The sequence below is a fragment of the Dunckerocampus dactyliophorus genome, chromosome 2 (assembly GCF_027744805.1).
Source record: "Dunckerocampus dactyliophorus isolate RoL2022-P2 chromosome 2, RoL_Ddac_1.1, whole genome shotgun sequence".
NCBI classification, from domain to species: Eukaryota; Metazoa; Chordata; class Actinopteri; order Syngnathiformes; family Syngnathidae; genus Dunckerocampus; species Dunckerocampus dactyliophorus.
In genome coordinates, this window is record NC_072820.1 from 11,077,332 (window position 1) to 11,098,916 (window position 21,585).

The window sequence follows — 21,585 nt, forward strand, 5'->3', positions numbered from 1 at the left end:
GATATAATAACACGTAATGATAAATGCTCTTCAAAGGTAACAATCTTTGAAGAGCAGTGGTCGAGCATACATCATTGGTGGTAGTGGTGGAGCAGGAGGAGGAATTATTGAAGAAAGGACAAATCTTCGTCGTCGTTAGACTCCTCTTTGTAATGATAGTGGATGCCATTGGTACGGAAGTCTTCACATGTTCCATAATTCGAAATTGTTCCTATGGTTGAGCGATTCACTCCATAAGCACGCGCTACATTAGCCATTTTCTCGCCACCGTCCAACTTCCTGATGATGGCCACCTTCGTTTCCATAGAAATTGCTTGACGTTTCCTGCCACTACTACTAGCACTTGCACTCGATTTATCAGCCATGATAACGGATAAGAAACATCTCTGTAAAGTATCGAATGTGGTACAAACGGCGTGCTCCGAGATGTTATCAGCGACAAATGCAGACGAACTGAGAAAGATCGAGCAAGAGGGATGCTGCTACCCACCATTCGTAGCGGCGGAATGGCGCGCAATACAAAAATAGCGCCTTTGTAATTCGAACAAATTTAAATGACAATATATGTCAATTTTCGAAATAGACCAGTCGGCTTGTTTTCATATCTACGAGTGTTCGCACGTCGGATGTTCGTTAGTAGGGGACTTAGTGTACTGTAACATTATACACTGAGCGATTGTGAGGTCTGACTTTTTCATAGAAAACGGGTTTGTGATGCAAACGTATCACTCTTTTCAACGCATATTGTTTTGAGAAGCACTAGTGACCCCACCAACTATCCGGAAATACTTTCCAACACCAAAAACTGATCAGAACTGGTCTCACGGGAGGAAGTGGGGAGAAACTATCCAAACTATCCCTTTAATTATACAGAAGTTAACTTATTTTTACACTTTTATGACAGTTATGTTACTTAATACATTGCTTTGAGAGTTTCATGATGGCAACAGCTTGAGCCTGGAACAGATCAGTTTGGTTTCTATTTCTTTCTGTGGTAAAAGTGATTCCAAACCTGAATCGAGTGTCCCTGAAAAAAATATTTTCATCGTTGTGGTGGTTAATGTAGGTTTAAGTTACTATATCATTCCTTTCCTTGTAAAATAAATATACATGGACTCACTACAACCACATCACTATTTCATTCCAGATTCCCACAACACTTGACTAAAAATAAAATATTCTTTATGGCAATATGACATTTCTGCTAGTCTCAGCATAGTGTAATGACAGTTGCATAATTACAGTTGCTTCCAAAGCAAGGTGAAAACACTGTCTTATACTAATAGTTGGGGTGTATATTACAGTATTTGGAGCTCAGTTACTGCTTGAGCGCTAAATGATAGTGCAGTCAACCTGCAGGCAAAACAACGCTGCCCCGAGGTTGATGTTAAAACATACTTGGATGGCTCACTTGTCAATCAAATTTGGTCGTATCCAATTGGCCCTCTTCTCTGATATTATCATTCCATTTTATACGCTAGTACACTCTGTGAGCTCTTCGCCTCATCCGCCCCTCGACATAGATCTTTGCGAATTGTCAGTCTCAACCTGCCCGTTCGATGCCTCCAGGCAAGATTAGACATATCCGGAATTTGTGACTATTTTCTCACGAGAATGCCTCAATCGGAAGACGTTTTGTATCGTCTATTGGTTTTGGGTGAAATTGGACACCGCTGATGTTTCTGGATGCGTGCATGTCCTCCTGTGGGCCGTGACGCGGAGGGATACATTTCTGGAAGCGACAATGTGGAGGCTGTTAAAATGTCTACTTGGAAAATGAAGTCGCTTCAATTTCAGCAATATTAAGAGAAGCGGTGCAATGCTTTTAGTTATGGTGCGTGTCCTAGACGTCTTTTTAGTTTCGTGAAGAAGACAGCACCGAGGCGGCGGAGTGTTTCAGTCTTGGCTTTCCTCGTCTTGCTCAAGCCCACAGTCCGGAGGAGCACCGAGGGGGGAAAGGAGCCTGTCCATAACTTTGTTTTTCTCTCACTTCTCTCGTTTATTTCTCTTTGTTGGATGCTACAAAGCTGAGCCAAGGTAAGTATTTCTTCTAAGACATACAACACGTCGTTGGCTATTAAACAGCACTTACCTGTCATTGTGTTGTGGAGAGGAATAGTCAAGTTTTAAGTGCATTTTCAAGTTGTATTTTCCGCCGGGAAAATGTCAGTTTTTGCTTCTTTCGTGCTACATAAGCTTGTAGTATTTGTGTTGCCACTGTGTTAATAGTTGAAAAAAGTCGTCTTTGTTTCACTTCAGTGGGCTCTTGAATGTTTCAGCGTATTAGCATAGTGCCAAAGTGAGTTAGCCCCCCTCCACATAATGATGTCTGTGCTAGTATGTCGCTTTACACCAGTAAAATAGCCCCCGTAAACGCTCAAATTTTGCACCTTGCTCTATTGTAGATTATATTAACGTGCGTTAGTGTAGTTCTACACATGTATATGTTTAAAATATCAATGTTGTTTCTGTATTCGCTGTATTTTCGAACACGCCGTTGAAACTTTGCTAGCCGGCTCTTTGTGTACAGTCTCCTCGCTTGTGACTGAGTGGCAGTGGGGCTACAGGCAACAGGTTTGGGCTTCTTTTCAAACATGTCGTCGGATGTTCCATGTAAACACGCTGGTGTTGCTGGTGTGTCAGTGCAAGGCTTACAGTTGTGTTTCTTTCACACTTCTTTCTGGCTAATCAGTGGGGGTGCTCAAACATAAGAAACTTCCATTTGTTAGGAGAGACTAACCACCCCCCCATTTTCACCACGGCCCATTATAACAGAAATGTATGGAATGTTTGATGATAACGTTTCGACTTGGAGTAATTACACAATACTCATTCTTTTAGTACAGTTTCTATAGTTTATGTTTAGGAAAACAGTGGTGATTGTAAACCATATGCCTTAATACGGTGTAATATGCAGTATACAACACTGGTTTGATATTGATACTAGAATTGAAATAGAACACGTGCCCTGTATGCAATCAATAATATCTACACACAGTCACACACACTCACTCACAAGCCATACATTATTTCTGTAAATTTCTTTTGTAAATATGGCCATAACTTAACATTTTGAATCATGTGCATTAGTTACTTCAGTGACATATGCCCCAGCACTAATTTTACATAACTCCATTCATTTATTACAATTTGATGACTATGACAATTTGACAAAAATGCAGTAACGTTCTGAGAATAAAGTCATGTTTATTGGAGAGAAAAAAAGTTGTATTTTTGAGAGAAAATACTATAATATTAAGGGTAATATAAGTCCTAACGTTAAGAACTGAATGCCCACATTTGCACACAAATGTATATGGAACGGATTATGAACAGCAGTCCATTTCTCTCTACAGACCTACCATACCATTGGGAAACATCGCTTAAAATGGTTAAAGGGATTGTTCGGATTTGTTTGATACATGGCTCATGATAATGACAATACCTCAATACGACGATAGGGTGAAACAAAAACAGACGAAAAAATAAATTTCAAACAAGCAAACCTTTCAGCTTGTATTACCAGAACATTAACAAAGTGTTGGTATCCACAACTCGTATTTTGCACAAAAACATCAACAAACCAAAAAAAGTGTTCATCTGCATCTTGTATTTCATGATGCATTTATTTGTAGTACAGGTTTTTCTCAACTTTCAGCACTGTTAGAGCTACTTTTGACAAAAACAAAGGAGAGGTGAGCTATTTGTGTTTTATTCATATGACTGGCAACATTTCAGTTGTACTTTATTTGCAAAACAGATCTCCACTCAAACGCTGAGGTCATTTGTCTTTATGGTATTTTTTGGTAATTTGTCATTCAATAGAGGCATAATGACTAAGAGTGGAAGCAAATGTTAGAGCGAGCTATTGATAGCTCCCGGTCTATTGGTTGGAGACCCCTGGCTTAGCCTGTTGCAAGTCAATAACTTAGGTGTGTCATACTAATGCTAATGTTGTTGTGGTTCCTTATTACGTGTGTATACAGTATAACAAGGCACACCAAGTGATATACGACGTGAGGATGCCGTTTAACTTATCAAAGATGTCTTGAACTGCAAATACTGCGAGAGTGTATTGATAATCCGTCTTAAGGTAAAACATTGCAATATTTTGATGTATCGATATTTCGTCACACTCTTAGGTTTCAATAAGTACATTGTTTGTTTTCAGGAACAATCACATTACAGTCAGCCCTCGTTTATTGTGGTCAATTGGTTCCAGACCTGACTGCAATAAATGAATTTCCGCAAAGTAGACTTCAATATTAATAAATGGAACATTTTCGTAGTTGGAGCATGGAAAACCTTTTTGTGACTTTCTAAATGCAGTATTATCAGAATTAGCAGGAATAGTACTAAGAAAGCAGATTGCCCGAATTATTTTATGGTTGGAAACGCCAATAATGATGATATAAGTGAGGTAGTTGAAAAGTTTAATAACTACTTTGTAAATATTGGACCAAAACCGGAAGAAGAGATTCCAAAATTCTGGTTAGTGGAGGAATGTAATGCAACTATGGAGAGGAATCATAATTCCATGTTTCTTACTGATGTAACAAAAAAGGACATCATTGATATGGTCAATAAATGTAAAAAATCAACTGATTGTAATGGAATCGAAATGGAAACTATAAAGGTCATCAACGAGATTGTACATCAGTAACTTATTATTCCAGGCTGGTAAATTCGCAAACAAAATGAAAACAGCTAAAATAGTTCCAATTTTCAAAAATGGAGACAAATATACATTTGCAAACTACCAGCTACTACTACTACCAGGTTTCTTTATTACCACAATTTTTCAAAATTATTGAAAAGCTATTCAACAACAGGTTGGACACATTTATTAATAAGAATGAATTACTCGCGGACAGCCAATACAGAGCTAACATTTCAACCTTCATGGCACTGATGGAAATTACAGAGGAAATTACCAAAGCTACAGACTGCAGAAAGTGTGCAACTGCAGTATTTATGGATTTCACCAAAGCTTTCGATACAATTAATCACAACATCCTAATTACAAAATTAGAAAGGTATGGAATCAGAGGGTTAATTTTGAATTGTGTCATAAGCTACCTAGCAAACAGGAAGCAATATGTGAAAATAGGAAAATACACATCTGTAAGTTTAAATATTACGTGCGGAGTACCCCAGGGGTCAATACTGGGGCCAAAACTGTTCAACTTTATTATATTAATGACATCTGCAAAATGATGAAAGACCTAAAGCTAGTATTATTTGTAGACGATACTACTGCTTTTTGTTCTGGGGAACGCACACGAGCTAATTAAAAAAGTCACAGAGGAATTGACTATACTAAAGAGATGGTTTGATATAAATAGATTATCCTTGAACCTGAGCAAAACTAAAATAATACAATTTGGTAATAACAGAAAGGATAAGCATGTGCAAATACAAATTGACGGTGTGGACATTGAAAGGGTGAATGAAAATAAATTTCTGGGGATCATAATAGATCAAAATGTGAGCTGGAAATCCCACATAAAAATATACAAAACAAGGTGGTGAGAAATACCCCAATATTGAATAAAGCAAAATTTGCCCTTGACCAAAAAACACTCCAGACTCTTTATTGCTCTCCGGTATTACCATATCTAACTCATTGTGTGGAGATATGGGGCAATAACTTTATAAGTAAACCTTACTCGCTAAATGTACTGCATAAAAGATCAGTTAGGGTCATCTATAATGCCGAGTATAGAGAACATACAAATCCTCTATTTCTAAAATCACAAATATTAAAATTCGCTGATTTTGGAAATTTTCAAACAGCTAAAATTATGCATCAAGCAAACAATAACCTGCTACCCAAAAATGTCATACAATACTGTTCAACAAGAGAGGAGAAATGTGATCTCTGGGAAAAACTAAACTGAAAACACTTACAGTTTACGCAAGAACAAAGCTAAAAACCTACAGCATTTCAGTATGTGGAATCAAATTATGGAACGGATTGAGTAAGGAACTCAACAATGCACCAAGATGAGCGATTTCAAGAAACATAGGAGCAGTTGATGTTTGCAAAATACAAGGAAAAAGCGTCTTGAATCACTGTGTACAAAAAACTATGTCTAACCACTAAAACACTCGTTTTTTATTACGATTGTTATATGAATTATTTATGGTGAAAAAACCTTGATAATTATATTACCACATTGTTACGTTACCTTATAATTTTCCTATGTTTTAACTGGTAAAGACCACATTTGGAATATAGGAAGTTAATAAATGTATTGCAATTGGTGTGAAAGAGTTAGGGGAGTAGGATTAAATAAGCTTTGCTTCTTCCCACTCCTTTTGGACATGTGGAACTGCAAACTATGGGATGTATTCCATTGTAACTTGTATGCATGTTCAAATAAAATTAAACCATTACCTACCTTTACCATGATTAGAACCCTGTAGACATGAAATAACACCCCTGTAATCACCTTTACACTCTTATTATTCTTTGTTTACACCACATTGCTCAACAGTAATGCGCAGGCTACGGGATCACTGCAGGGACACAAGAGACAGCCATGGCTCTAACCATTAATGAGCTAACTAGTTACTGTATTCTAAACTGAAGAAAGGATTTAAAACGTAGTGGGTGGAAGGACAAAGAAGCCAAAACCTTACCACTTCCACACGGAATGGGAGGAGAACTTCTTTTCACTCATCATGTCGGACATGCCATGCCAGGCTGACTCCATCCTTTGTGACCTGAATCTAATGTCATGTCTCAATAATGGAACGTTGCTGATACCTACTGGCCAGAATACTACATGTACAAGGGGTACCTTTGTCTTTCAATATTTTTTGGCTAATAATACACCATAATCAACCACGAAACAGGGATAATTTATTTATTAATAATTTTTTTTAAACTATAGAGCGAGGGAGCGATAATCGAACCACGATATTGCAAGGGACGACTGTAAACTGTTCAAACTGACAATGGTGTATATATGTGGAAGCATTCACTCTTTTGAATTGTCGAACTTATTAAGTGTAACTTTCTTTTCTTTTTAGGGTGGCTCAAATGTGCCTTTGTAGTCTACATTGTTTTATGCTGAAATTGATGCCCCGCAGTTGTAGTTGTTATGATGCTGTCATGTTAAATAATTGTGTTTAAACAAACTACTGGCAAATGTTTTCTTGGCCAGTACTGTAATTACTTGAATTTATTTCCTGATTTGTTAAAACACAACGCGCTTTGCTGTGTTGTATGCTGTTAATTATACATTTTTAACAATCATCTGTCAACTGTGGATAAGGCAGTGCACCCTGTATGCCTGTGAATACTCTCATTCATCCAGGTCATTGTATTTCTGTGGGGCACACGCCAGTCAAACTAGATAGAACAGTCTCATGACTAGAGCTGTCCTATCTAGTCTGACTGGTGTGTGTCCCACCGAGCCTTTAAGCATGAACTGATGAAGGTTGCTCGGACTATACGGACTTCAAAAACAACCTAAACAGTCCAGTTGCGATCAATTGAATACCCCGAGAAGCCCTGTAGATTTTGTTTTGGAGTCATTTTTTCATTTTGTTGATTGATACATTGAAGTGCAAATGCTCATTACACCCTTGCCACACTTCATACCTGCCAGTGTGAAAGTATCAGCTCTTATCACCGACACAAATATTGATTAAAATATCACATTTTACATTACAAGTTCAGAATTGAGTTTGATGAGAACACGATGACATGGTTATTTCCCCAACTGATATTGACTGCAGCGTATTTTAAAAATGCAAAAAAACTCTATTTGTTGATTTTATGACACACAGAATGCATTTACTTTGCCAAAGAACGGTCGTACAGGAAGTTATGTCTTTGCCCAGGTTGTTGTGACATACGCTACAATGTATGTGGTGCAGCTACATTCTGGTTAGATATTTCCCTACTGGATCAATAATCTGATGGTGAGAGGCAAGAATGTGCGCCTTGAATAATAATTATCTCTGATGAGATATTGAACTGTGCCATGATTGGAAGGAAGAGCTGTGCCTCCATAAAGATCAATGAAAAGAAAAATGAGACATGTAGACCGCTTGGATATATTAGAATTATTTTTGACACACTCGCAGACATTGTCTTTATTGTAATACATCCTCTTATTACAACATAATTTTGTTGTTGATTGAGACGTCTTTACTATGGAAATATCCCTTAAACCCACATGGATGAAGACAGTTGCAACAAGAGCAGCCCTCTATAAATGTACTGCATATGTGTTTGTGCCCTGACCAAAAGTGTGACACAGCTAGCAAAATTTCAAGTTACTTTGTAACCAATTTGCATATGAAAAAATAAAGTATGACTTTAATATATATCGCTATATCATCTATATCAGTCACTGTAATTGCTTTAAACTTACATTAAATTGTCACAAACGTGCTCCAAAATGGCGACGTACTGTATCTTGCTTGTAACACTGAGCAAGTGGATGGGCCCTGCTTCAAACTGTGTGAGACACCACACTGTGTTCTTCAAAGTTGTTGTTGTTGGCTAGCACTGCAGTAACACAATTCGCCTTTCACGGAAGTATGATGTAAAAAAACAGTTCCCTTAAGTGCATTGATTAGAAAAAATAGATCAGTAGAAATCCTGAAGGTAACACGTATCCTCGACATTACAAGACATTACACCATACACTGTACATTTCTGATTTTGAATCAGTGTAACTTTCTTTATTGTCTGAATTTTGCTGAGAAACCAGAGAAATAACACGCAAATACACTGAAGTTCACATTGTGTTAAGGCAGAGGTGAGAGCTGATTTGCATACAGTCTTTTGCGTTTCAATTTTAGTTACATTGTGTGCGGACTACGCTAGTTGCATTTGCGACGCGTCCACGTTTTCGTCAAAGTACATGTTTTGGATGAAGAAAAATATGTTTGGTACACAAATGACGTATGATACTTGGGAAATCACAGCAGCGGAAACATAAGTTGTACTGTTTTGTATTATGTATTCGTCTTTTTGACGCACTCTTGCATGTCACAAAATGGCAATGTGCAAACAGGATGAAATTGACATCAGATTGTGTTTTATATCCGCCTGACACAAAGAAAATATTTGACACTGTTTTTTATTGAATGTGTTTGCAGTACTGTATATTTTTATTTGGTTATAGCTGGAAATCACTAGTCTTTGCATCATTCCCCTTGAAGTGATGGCACTCTCTCTGGTACCCTTTTCAGAAGACTGACCGATATGTGTTTTTATGTAAATGTACTGTATACAGGTACATGTTCTTATGTTTCTTTTTTCATCCCAGATGGAGCAGAAGAGCACTAGAATGGCTAATCTGCAATTTAGCCAATGCCATCTTATATTAAAGACTTAGTTAGACATTATGTATCATTAAAGTCCAACTTGAAGTCTGTTGGGTACACATAAAGAATGTCCAACATTGGCGAGAATATTTATGACAGACAGGTACCCCAAATGTTGTGGAAACATTTGAGTGACTTTTACTCATGTTTTTCTGGACTGTAGTGGCTTGCTGAGACTGAAAGGGCCAAAGTGAACAGCAGCAGAGAATGACTGCAGTGGGCACAGACAAAGAGCTCAGCGACTTGCTGGATTTTAGCGCGGTAAGAATTGTTAATACAGTACATGTATGAAGCCCTGAATAAAATTCTAGTTGGATAGTGACCAATTGTCAGCACCGTCAGGGATTTCTCTATTGGACAAGATTTGAAGTAAAGTAAATTGAGTAATCAATCTACTTGGAATGGCCAGAATAATTGTGTGAAATCAATTTATTAAAGATAATTGTATCTTGAAGCAATTGATGCAAAATGAGGTGCACTTCTCGGCTGCAACCAGAAGAGGTACTTGTGATTCGGTCTCAACTAGTTTGCGGTCTAAAGAAGAAAAATATAACTTCAACTATTGGAAGTGGTGCTACAGCCAATCTATTGCACAAATGTTGTGTGCATTATTCTGCTTGATAGAAATTAATAAAAATCAATGAAGTAATAGAGAATTAATAGATCAAGTCATCCTCATCCCAAATATGTTTTATATGTTTTAGTTAACTAGTGTGAATAGGAGTTGGACATTGGAGTGCATTTTATTTTAATTAAAACAGGTGATGATTCATGTTTATTTAGAGCGGTTTACACATTTGAATTCCTCTCATTTCAGATGTTTGAGCTTCCAGTTTCAAGTGGCAAGAATCGGCCAACTACACTTGCCAGCAGTCAGTTTGGAGGTTCAGGTAAGTCCAAAACAAACTTTGTGTTTTTTGGTTTCTGTCGTCCCTTGAGCTTTAGTGACAATAATTCCTTTACTCTGGGTTTATTTTTCTGACTGGAATGTCCTTTAACATCTACAAGAAATTGTTTGCTTGATTCACATTTTGAAACACAAATGCCCACAGTGAATCACTGTCGAGTGAAAGGAACCCTTTCCTTGCTGGGAGGGTGGTTCTTATTGGCTTGCAACATAGTAAAATATCTGTGCTCCCACCACTCTCCCTGTTTTCCATGGCATGTGAATGGCTTTCTAAATTGCATATTATTTAATAGAACTCCAATGAGAATGACACATAATTTTACATTATGTAGATCAAATGTCATTTCCTCTGTCTTTCTTCATCCAAACCTTGCAGGTGTCCCTTGCGTCACCTTGTCAGCTGTTGCCATTCAATCACCAAAGACAGAGGCAGTGGGGGTGGATGGGAACAGCCCAATTAATCGTGTTTGCTGACTCTGGGAAAAACATATTACCACATTTTGCTGTTTTACAGCTTACTTTTAAGGGCCATTGATGTTAAACTGTCATTTTGGTGATTTGTTCACACAGCAAGGGCATTTTGGAGCCTAAAAATGCAAACATTAAAAATTGTGTTTCCAAATGAGTCACTTAAAAAAAAACAAACAACAACAACAGTTTTCATTGAAATGCTGAAAGTGGTTGTCTGTCTAGTGTTGTTTAGTGTAGGTCATGTGCAAGCATTTAACATCCAAGATAACAGCAGTGCACCACAGCGCTTTGGTTGTGTTTGTGTTACTTCATAATGAATTTGTTAATACTTCTCCAGCGATGTGTACATTTACTGCACTACTTTTTTAATCAGCTGAGATGCTTTACTTAGAAAAGGTTAAAAGAAATAATTTTCAAACAGTGTGAAAAAACCCAGCATGACAAACAGTTGATGCACAATAGCATAGTGTTTCTTGGACAGTATATTTACAGCATGTTTGCTTTTTTATGACCATGTGAACAGTGATTGTACATAACTTCCAAAACACAAAGTGAAATGTACCCTTAATCACGCCAGTGTCCTTTACTTTTTCTTACATACGTCTGCCATATGTGGAGGTTTAGGGTGTGTGGAGGTTTAGCTTGTGTGGTTGCGTCTTCAGTTTGAATCCCGACTTTAAACTATTTCTTGTAACCACTGAGTTAAAGTAATGTACAGTACACTTTCATTTTTTGGAAACTGAGAACAGTGGAAATATTTTTAAACTGTTTATGAGACTGAAATGCAGAAGTGTGAAGTATTGAATGACCCCCTCACCCCACCCCACAGACACCCACACCCCACCCCCAAAAATTCAAACGTGTGGACCTGAGAATGATTCTGATTTAGTTTAGGCGCTATTACTTCACAGCACATACAGCAATTATAATGTCAAATTTTTCACAGTGGAAACGAAATATGAGATGCAGTACGGTACTGTATGTTTTGGGGGTTGCGGCATGCTAGGCTGTTTTTAGATGTCCCTGGTGATTCACAGGTTAAAACAACCAAGTATGTGTTACTGAACATTATTTCATTAAAAGCCGTCACTCTCTTGAGGTTTGATATGACTTCATGCTTTTGTGTCTGTGTGACTCACCGTGCAGCAGGAAGGAAGAAGGTGTGTAGACACACTCAATTATAAGTGCCGGTGGCAATGTTCTTGTTAAGACTAAAACATGTCTGCAAGTCTGGTCAATGTATGTGGCAGAGTTGTACTCGTCCAGCCAATGACTCAGGCTGGCTGGCTGTTTCCAGTATCTCTTCTTTGGTAATTATGGACTAGCCATGCCTGAAGGGGTGTTGCATGCTGGGCGGAGCTGTGCATTGAGATACAAAAATTGTCTGATGTTACTCATCATTTTGTCCAATTTTCTTTGCAGTCCTCTTGATTGTGTGCAGCTCTCTCATAGTTTTTGCACTCTGCATCCTAATGAAACCTTATCTCTAGGCATATATAGTATGTCAAACTATGGGCATTTTATACAGTATGTGACACTGGATGAGTGATTTAAGAACATTTTATACATATACACAAAATTAATATATAGTAGGTTAACGATAAATGCAAACAAACAGGTTTCTATTCATTTGCTGTTTCCACGAGCTAAATCAGCAACTACTCCAAATGATCCGTCCATCCATTTTCTATAGTGGTTATCCCTTTCATGGTCAGAGGGGAGCTTGACACTTAGGGACCCAATGCTCTCTATTGACGAGGTTGCAAATGTGCTAACATTTGTTTACCTTAATGTGCCTTATACATGGGGTCTGCATTATAATGCTCAATCCTCAGTTTTCTGTAGTATTTTTGCTAACCTCAGTCTCCTCATGAATAGAATTTAGAGGTTCTACTGAGCTACTTTTATGATAAGATTAAATCTTCAGTATCCCATTAATATAGGGGAAAAAATCATTTGGATGATTTGTGGCAAGTATGAAATGATCTTTGTCCTCTGGCGCACGCACCCCTTTTCCAGCCAACCTGGATATCACCTGAGTAGTTTGTGTGTGATCCTGTTGGCAACAGATTAAAAAAAACAAAGTGACATGGACAACCTTTACATTACATTTAGTTTGTATACTGCATGCATTAATACTTGAAAACTTGTATATAGACTTCAGAATTATGCTTTTATGTAGATTTCTTTTATGGCACTATTTCCTATGTCTAAGCGCCATCTTGTTTTTTCAGCCACAGTGAATTAGTGCCTTTCTCTTGTTGACTTACAACAGATCCGCACGTTCTTACTTTAATGTTGATGACTGACGCATTGACTGACAGTCAGCCATAGAGAAGGGAAAAGACATCTTCTCCTTCATTTATTCTGCTGGTGTTGTGTGTATAGATCACTGTTGTCACGGCAATCTAGCAGCCCTCAGCACTGTGGACCCATCATTCTGTTATACTGCTGATCCTGTCATGAGTCTAGCCCGCCTCCACACCCCCCATCATCTTCCCGCTCCGCTTTTTAATTAGACAACAAAACAAAAAATATGAATATTCATAGGCATAAGCTTCATTAATATGCACAATTATGCAAATCAGCCTGCAATTAAGCTTCAGCTTTCCCCCTAGAGATTCTGTGTTGCAGTTTCAGGAGAGATTGAAGGAAATAGGACAGGCAGGGACCAACCCTTAAAATCAGTTGTTGCAACCATTCATCTTCCTGAGTGTCAGTGTGTTCTGGTCAGGGATAACATGTGTCACTTATATATGATTTAGACCTTATTTGTATGCTCGAATGAAGGCTGGAGAATAGATGGACTATAAATGACTTATGCTCTGAAAACGTAAAAGCGTGGGGTAGGAGAGTGAAGAATGTAGGCAATCATTCTGGGACTCTCATATTGGGTGTTAATTATTCAAACTTCCTACAGTTCTCATCCACGCTATGTGACAACACACCATGCTGTCTGTGGTTTTGTGTGGGCTCTGACATGTGAGCTTCAGTAATCTGTTTTAAAGCAGCTCACTGTCCTCTAAATATGGACTTACTTCTGCAAAGAGAGAGTGATTTCATTGTTGTTGTGTTTGTCATATAATGGTTGATTTCTCACCAATATCTCTGTATTCCAGGGGTTGATGAGAGGAATGGGTCCACTTCCTGGGGGCCTGGAGAGCAGAACAGCCCGTCTTTCAGTCAGGGCAGGGTACGACCAAACCTTTATTAGTATTTATCTTGTATTGTAATTTACAGTACAGATGAGGTTATCTTTGGTGATTGATATTTGTAGTAGATTGTAGTAGATTTATTACACACCAAACTCCTATGAGTCATGTAACCATAAGGTTACCAGTTGGGAAGTTGTTTTAACTACTTATTATATTCAGCAATATAGCCATAATGACTAATCAGTGATAGTAGTACTACTTTGTGCTTTCATCCATTTGGGTATTGGAATGTATGAGAAAAACCCATATATCTCCAGTGAGATACATTGTAGCTATCTGCAACCATTCATTCGTATTCCTAAAGTTTGTGCTGTCTTCCCTTCCAGTGTTTTGGCGAAGAGGGCATTTACAGTGCGCAAGATGGCATTCCACCTGGCACCGTGTTTGGCACAGGGGTTGCTGGTAAGTGAGCTTGAATTAAATGTAAGGGCTGAAAAATGTATACTGCAGCTGTCTTCACACACAATCGATATATCTAGGAATGTTTTTTCCCCACATAAAATGGGGATTCTGCCATTGCAGCACACATTTTTTATAAATGAATGCCATGTTTATTTGACATTCACACGCATGCAGCACTTCAGGGCAAAACATATTCATGCTCAGGTGGTGATGGATGCAGGCAGCAGGATAATCAGAGAGGATGTGGACGAGCAGTGTGCTCTATTCTGTGTGTTCAATGTGAAGGTGGGCGTGTATGAGGGGTCGGATGGGGTGTTGGAGCTATAAAGGGCGCCCATGCACAAACAAGGCGCTCCCTTGGGATTACATTGGCCTATAGCTCTCCCCTGTTTAACTGTCAGGGGAGGGAGAGGAGATGGGCACAATTGCCCCTGAACCATTTATAATGGGTCCATTTGTTGTTGTTTTGCTGTCCACAGCCATAAATACGGCACGTCATACACAATCACTCAGCAGATGCGAGGCGTTCAGATGGAGACAGGGGAATGGCCAGATTGGGATTTAATATTGACGTTAATGCCTAATTTTCACAATCATGGCCTAATTTCATTGTCTGTTCTATCAACAGGGAAGGCTGAGAGAGGACCATACTCATCATTTGCAACACAGGTACATCAGTTAGACAGACAAAAGCTTGAAGCTCTAGGAGCAAACTTGCCTTCTTCAACCTCTATTTTAGAAGTTCATATGCAATTTTTAACTATCTAGAATTGTTGTGTTAATTTTTTCCCCCCCAATTTACGCGGTCTGCAGCCGGGCTTTCTGCCCAGTGAGATAGCCATGCCCAGTCCTGATGCCCTTTCACCCTCTGGTTTGAAGCCCGCATCCCAATTTTATTCCTCCTATGAGGGCAACAATTCTCGCAGACGACCCGCACAAGATCCCATTGGTAAGATTTTAAAGAATTGTTTCAAATATAGTGCTCCACATTTAAATAACATGAGAATTTCCTTCAAATAGGATTAAAGTGCATGTGTATCATCACTTCTCTTCATGTTTTTCAAGTATCACTATTGAATAAACCCATCAGATATGCCTTTTAAATTAGGTAGTAATTACTAGTAACGTGATAGAATGATTTGCATACATAAGGGGCCTACATTAATAAAGTCATCTATATTTAATTATATAGGGACTGTTTCCTATAGTTCATATGTGCAAGCTTGTGTTGTTTGATCCTATATGTGCCTCTTTGTTTCTCTTCTTCCCATCAGACTCACAGCCAAAAAAGATCCGGAAGGTGCCCCCTGGCCTGCCTTCCTCTGTAAGTGTTACCATCCAGAACTGCATCTCAGAGAGTTTGTGGGAGCCCGCATTGTCAGATCATGTCCCTTTTCATGTTCGATTTGGCATCTCTGGCCTCTCTGTGGCTTGCAGAACTGCCCAATTGCAGCAATGCCGTATATTCAGCTTACACAGCTGTGTATCTGCACCAGTCATTTAAAGAAGGAAGGGGGGGGGGCACTCATTGAGCCAGTCGCTCATTTGTAGTGTATTTATAGTGTGTCGTACTTGTGGGCTCTTCTATTTTGTGGCCACATTTCCTACCCTCTGCCAGGCGTATTCGTGTAGCTCACTGAGGGAAACTCGTACTGGGGTTTGATGCTTCTTACTTACCTCATTCTTTCCCCTCCCAGTCTCGGTCTCTGATCACCAGATTTCCTCCCCTTCTCTGTTTCTTCCTCACCACCCCCCCATCGCCTCGAACTCCACAGCCCCTCCCACTCACCACCATGAACAACAGCTCTCCCCTTTCTCTCTCCCTCCCCCACCCCTCCATCCCAGCTGCCAGTAGAGTTGGCCGCCATCCAGGATTCGACAGATGGTTCAGTAATTAGGAGTGCATCTCTCCTTCCCTCTTCTCTACACTTCTTTTTCCTATCCTTTTTCTTTCTGTTTAATCAAATTACAGAAGAAAACTGCAAGTCCGGTTGGATTTGAGTTTTTTTCCCCCAGATACAGTGTGATTTTCATCTACAATAATTTTAATCAAGAAAGCTATTGGTGACTTGAAAGCCTGGTTCAATCAGTATAACTTGTTCAACTCCATTTCTGTGGTCTCCAAATTGTGTGTTGAGTGTCCAAAAATACTCAGACTGTTTCTGTTGGACACAGTATTATCGAGTATGTCATGATAACAAATTTTGCTGGTCAATAATTGCGCTACAAATTATCGTCGATAATCGATACTATTGTCAACATTTTTTGATTAATTATTGTCGAGTGGTGCAATTCACATTTGAACCACTAGATGGTACTCAAGTATAGTGTACTTGTGTGAGCCACGTTGGCTTGACACAGGAGTTGCCTGTATGTATGTTTTAAACTGTATGCCATATATGCCATACAACTGTATTGAATGGTTGCATTTCTTCTGCGATGTAGTGAGCGATACTGTCTGTGAGCGTGCACTATTTTGCACTGTTTTGTTTATATTTACATTGCTAACCAAGTGCCCCAGTAAGCGTTGACTGTCGGGACAAAGGCTCCCTGGCCGAGGCACCTCCATCTGTATTTTTTTTTTTCCCCCAGTTGAGAAAACTGTCCATGTCAGTCGTAATTATGTAGTGAGGTCATGAATGTATGTTTGAAGAAATTCATGAATTTCCTCACCTCCTATCGGTAGAAGATTTTCATAATTATCAGTGGGGACACTGGTTGATATTTTCCTCGTATTGACATTTTTTTGGTTTGTTTGTTTTCTCATGTAGGTTTGTACCTCTGCATCAAGCGATGAATTTAACAGGGACAATGTGGGCTACTCTGCTTCCAAAGCAGGAAGCATTTACCCACCACCCTTCTACATGCAAGGTGAGTTTAATCAAGACTTGTTGCGACAACATCCACTTGTTTGTGTGTTTGTTTGTGTGTGTGTGTGTTAAAGTGAGTATGACCAAGATACTGTAAGTAAAAAAATTAATTAAGCTCTGCTTCTCCCTACTCCTTTCCAGACATGTTGAATTGTGGAACTGTAAATACAAGACGTACTCAAATGTAGCCTTGAATGCATGTTTGAAATAAACAAAACTAAAGGTGTGCTCAGCTAAATAGTTAGTGTGTCGACAGCATAGCTTTCCATAACAACCTTAATGTGGTGACTCAAGGCGCTTTGCCATGTGCATGCCGTATCACAGTTGGATGAAGTCATCACACTAATCTGACATGTCTCATTTGTGTCTTTTATTGTCTTTTCATCTCCTGTGACTGGTCCCCCCCCCCGTCATTGGATGCCCCCTGACAGAAGGCCTCCACCCACCCTCCGATTCATGGGGTTCTGCTGGGTCGATGGTCCAGCCTGCATATACTTCCATGCTGGGTAACCCCCCCCATCTCAGCCAGCATGGTCCCTTCACTGCCATCAACCCCCAAGACAGACTGGTAAGCCTTCACCATCTATTTGGATATGTTGTTTTATGTTTTTGACTCTTTTGTGCTTTGGAGGCACTTGTCTGTGTATCCATTGAAATCATCTGGTCTCTTTGCGACCCAGAAACGTCAGCCGCTGCCCCTCTCACCCCAAAACTACCCCCTACATGGCAGTGAAGTGAACGGGGCCCACCCGGCCGGCTTCCACTCTGGCTCCAACAGCTATGGAGTTCCCAGCCACACGCCTCCTATTGCTGGTACAGACAATATTATGAGTAAACCCATAACCCAGATCTTGATCAGTAGTGACACAACACCTTTTAATCAAAACACTTTTCCTGTCCAGCCAATCGGGGAGCAGTACCTGGAAGTTCTGGTGACGAGATTGGGAAAGCGCTGGCATCTGTAAGTTGTGCAAATATGTACAAAGTAATGCAGTTTGTTACCTTTCACTTTATAATTCCTTCATAACCATAATAGTATGAAGTAACATCATTACATTTCATCAGACTCAAAGCTGAATTGTTTATGTGCAGATCTATCCTTCAGATCCAAACAGCAATGGCTACTCTTCGTCCCCATCCACCCCCTCCGGTTCTCCGCAAGCCGCATCAGGTCAGTCAGATGCTTCACTCTGGCATTTTGTCTGCATTCGTCATCAGAATTGCAGCCTTATCATGATGGTTTTACAACATGTAACTTGGTGTATTTTTCAAGTAATAGCACAGGAGCGTTCTCTACAAATTAAATGTGACATAGAACTCAGCCTTTTAAATGATCTTTTAGCCATGCTCAGCTTCCAAATATAACTTCCGAGAGGAAGGAAAAGTACAGTAAAAATAAGAAGAGGGAGGGGTCACTTCCCTATTTGTCTTTACAATTGGAAAAGGAGTGACATCATCACACACATCAAATGACATGGCATGGTAATGGCATGAGATGAGAAAGAGATTTTTTTAAAAAACAAACAAACAGCAATTTTAATACAGTCAAACTTGTCTTAGCGGCCACCTTTATAGAACGGCCACCTGCCTATAACGGCCGCTGGAGAGAGAAAAAATCCCCCGCAGCAAATTTACATGTTATAGGCCCTGTGTATAGCAGTCACCTGTCCAACGCGGCCAGCGGCCACCCATTTTGTCTCCCTTGGTCAATATCTGACCGCATATAGCGGCCAAATTACCGACTCAAATAGAAGCTTCATGCACGAAAAAGTTTCGTTTTTCAATCAATGAAGCCGTCATGTGTAGACTTTAATTACTGAGTCCTAGCTCAGTCACAATCATTCACAAGATCCACACAAACTGTCAGTTGTTCCACATAAAAAAAGCCGTCTTCTTTTGAGCTTGCTATTTCCTGGTCAAACATGTAACTTTAAGAGCATTTGCACCAAAACATTACCGCAAAGTAGGCTGGGAACAGGACATGCTCCCAGCGACGCTACAATACAATACAATACTGCCTGCACGCTAAAACCATGCTAGCATATGTTTAAAAAATTGTATTTTAAAAAGCAGCGGGAGCAAAACTGAGTTCGGTTGTACTTAATTGAAGTATTTTAGAATGTACTCACGTTATTTTTTATCAATCCTCATCCACAAATCCATCAAGGTCCTCATCTTCTGTATTCGACACAGAAAAAGCTGTCTTCTTTGCCATTCGCTTAACTTGTCAGTGTTATTCAGCTCCGTACCGTAGTAAGGGCGACCTGACTCCAGCAAAGAAGGAAACTTCTCCTGTTGCTTCTGCCAACTTTATTTATTGAACGCGGCCACCAGAGAGCAGCTCAGAACACACACACTTCCAATCTCGTCTCTCCTTCCTGCTTGCCCACAAGGCAAAGGTTAAACAAGCCCCACTACATAGCTGTCCAGGCAATGCCTGTAACAAGTTACACCATTTATTTCCTGGTGTGAGACAATGTGCACTGGTCAATACTGTAATGCCCCTTGTTGTGAGGAAGGAGAGACTCACGTCGCCGATGCACTTTAATGGCTTTATTAACAGCGGAGAACATTGCAGGACTTTACATCCACGCCAACATAAACACACTTCCCAACTCTCTCGAAACTCACAGCTAGCACTGAGCCTAGCTCTCCTGCTCGGGACGCCCACCGTCACTTCCCGTCACTTCCTGATGAACTAAAGCTGTAATGACACTCTGCCGTATAAAAAGTAAAATATTAAAAACAAGCGTAAGACATTACTAGCACAGCTTTGTTCTGTGGGTTGTGGATAATAACAAGCCTAGTAGTGCTGTACAACTTTTATCCGCAGTCCCACGGTGCCCTCTACTGGTCAACATAAAAAAATTCCCCCCCCCTTTTTTTCCTCTACTGCTCAACATTCAAACTGGACACCAACCTGTCTATAGAGGCCACCTGTCTATAGCGGCCACTTTTGCAGTCTCCCTTTAGTGGCCGCTATAGACACGTTTGACTGTAGTTGTACTTAATTCAAATAGTTTTTTTAAATAAACGTAATTTGTGTTGCTCTTTAGGGTCTGCTTCCCAGTGGACAAGGTCATCTGGACAAGCTACACCTTCACCTAACTTTCATGGGGGACTTCAGGCAATGGTGAGGCTTTCAACGTTGTTTTGTTCTGTGTCTGCTACAGTTTTTTCAGGTATATAGGCCGATTATTTTAGGGATACTGTATGGTGATAATGTCATCACACTTGTGGCATCCCCACGTCTCATTATTTGCCTTCCCCCATCTTAAGCCTAATAAACTGGAGGACCGCCTTGATGAAGCCATTAATGTTCTTCAACGCCATGCCGGTGGGCAAGGAGGACTAGCTGAGATGCAGAGTCTGCTGGCATCTGGTTTGGGCTTACCTCCAGCTTTTAGTAGTGCAGCGCTTGGCCTTGCCAGTCGCCTGCCTGGACTGGTGAGATTCATGAATAGTGTTTCACCATTGTTGTGAAACACTGTTAATATTGCTGTGTCTTATAGCTCTCAAGTCACCATGAAGACTCTGCTGGCCTGCCCTCTAGTGGAGGGCTTTTGCATGGTCACCACGGCTCCACATCTGCCCTGCCAGGCTCCCAGACTGATGGTTTCACCAGTGAGTCTTTGTCTCTTTTCTCCTTTGCTGTCAGAAAGACTGAGTGACTTATACCTTGGGTCCTACATGTTTTTTAAATTGCAGGTGTGGCTAGCAGCCTAAATCGTCCCACTGGTGCTGAAATCAAACGGGAGAACAAGCAGGATGATGAAAACTGCTCTGTTACTGACAAGTCGGAGGATGAGAACAAAGAGTTGAAGACTCATCTTCGAGCAAGGTGTGTTTTTTGTAGTATGACTTTTAGTCTCATTTATTGATCAACAGATTTCATAGCAAGTAATCTTCAATAATTTTCAAGAAACATTTAAAGGGTCCCTGACATGATTTATAAACTTTGCTTAAATATATTATATGTTGTCTGTAATTGTGTTTTACATTGTGAGATTTGTTAAAAGCAAAGGGTAAATTATCAAAAATTACATTTGTAGTTCATGGCACCACCCGTGACGAAGTAGTTGTTGCAGCTCAGTCTCATTTCCAGATGTGACGTCATCAGGGTAACACCGGTTAGCTGCACAAACATAGCGGTGTACGAGACAGAGGATGTTTACAGTGCTTATAGTGAAGATTTGAGCGATGTTTCAGTAGTTTGAAGAGGAAGAAACATTTGGAGATGAAATAGAGAACTTGAACATGGACTTAAGCCTTAAGACATGTCATGCCTTCAAAACACAGAATGGTAAGTTGCTCTGGGGTTGCTTATCCTTCATATCCTACAATTATTGTTTTAAATCGGCTTCTTAAT

General features: G+C 39.8%; 1 protein-coding gene across 2 annotated transcripts in view; it reads left to right on the forward strand.

Moving 5' to 3' along the window:
* The first annotated feature begins 1,492 nt into the window (after positions 1–1,492).
* Positions 1,493–21,585, forward strand: part of LOC129177194 (transcription factor E2-alpha-like) — a 28,030-nt gene continuing 7,937 nt past the window's right edge. For both annotated transcript variants that reach the window (XM_054768038.1, XM_054768039.1), the window contains exons 1-17: positions 1,493–2,037; positions 9,515–9,612; positions 10,169–10,241; positions 13,849–13,922; positions 14,271–14,346; positions 14,975–15,015; positions 15,160–15,295; positions 15,621–15,670; positions 17,118–17,217; positions 17,648–17,784; positions 17,897–18,029; positions 18,119–18,177; positions 18,309–18,387; positions 20,273–20,349; positions 20,496–20,663; positions 20,729–20,840; positions 20,925–21,057. In XM_054768038.1, coding sequence (XP_054624013.1) covers positions 9,559–9,612; positions 10,169–10,241; positions 13,849–13,922; positions 14,271–14,346; positions 14,975–15,015; positions 15,160–15,295; positions 15,621–15,670; positions 17,118–17,217; positions 17,648–17,784; positions 17,897–18,029; positions 18,119–18,177; positions 18,309–18,387; positions 20,273–20,349; positions 20,496–20,663; positions 20,729–20,840; positions 20,925–21,057 — 1,502 coding nt within the window. In that variant the 5' untranslated portion in view covers positions 1,493–2,037; positions 9,515–9,558. The remainder of the gene's footprint in view (positions 2,038–9,514; positions 9,613–10,168; positions 10,242–13,848; positions 13,923–14,270; positions 14,347–14,974; positions 15,016–15,159; positions 15,296–15,620; positions 15,671–17,117; positions 17,218–17,647; positions 17,785–17,896; positions 18,030–18,118; positions 18,178–18,308; positions 18,388–20,272; positions 20,350–20,495; positions 20,664–20,728; positions 20,841–20,924; positions 21,058–21,585) is intronic.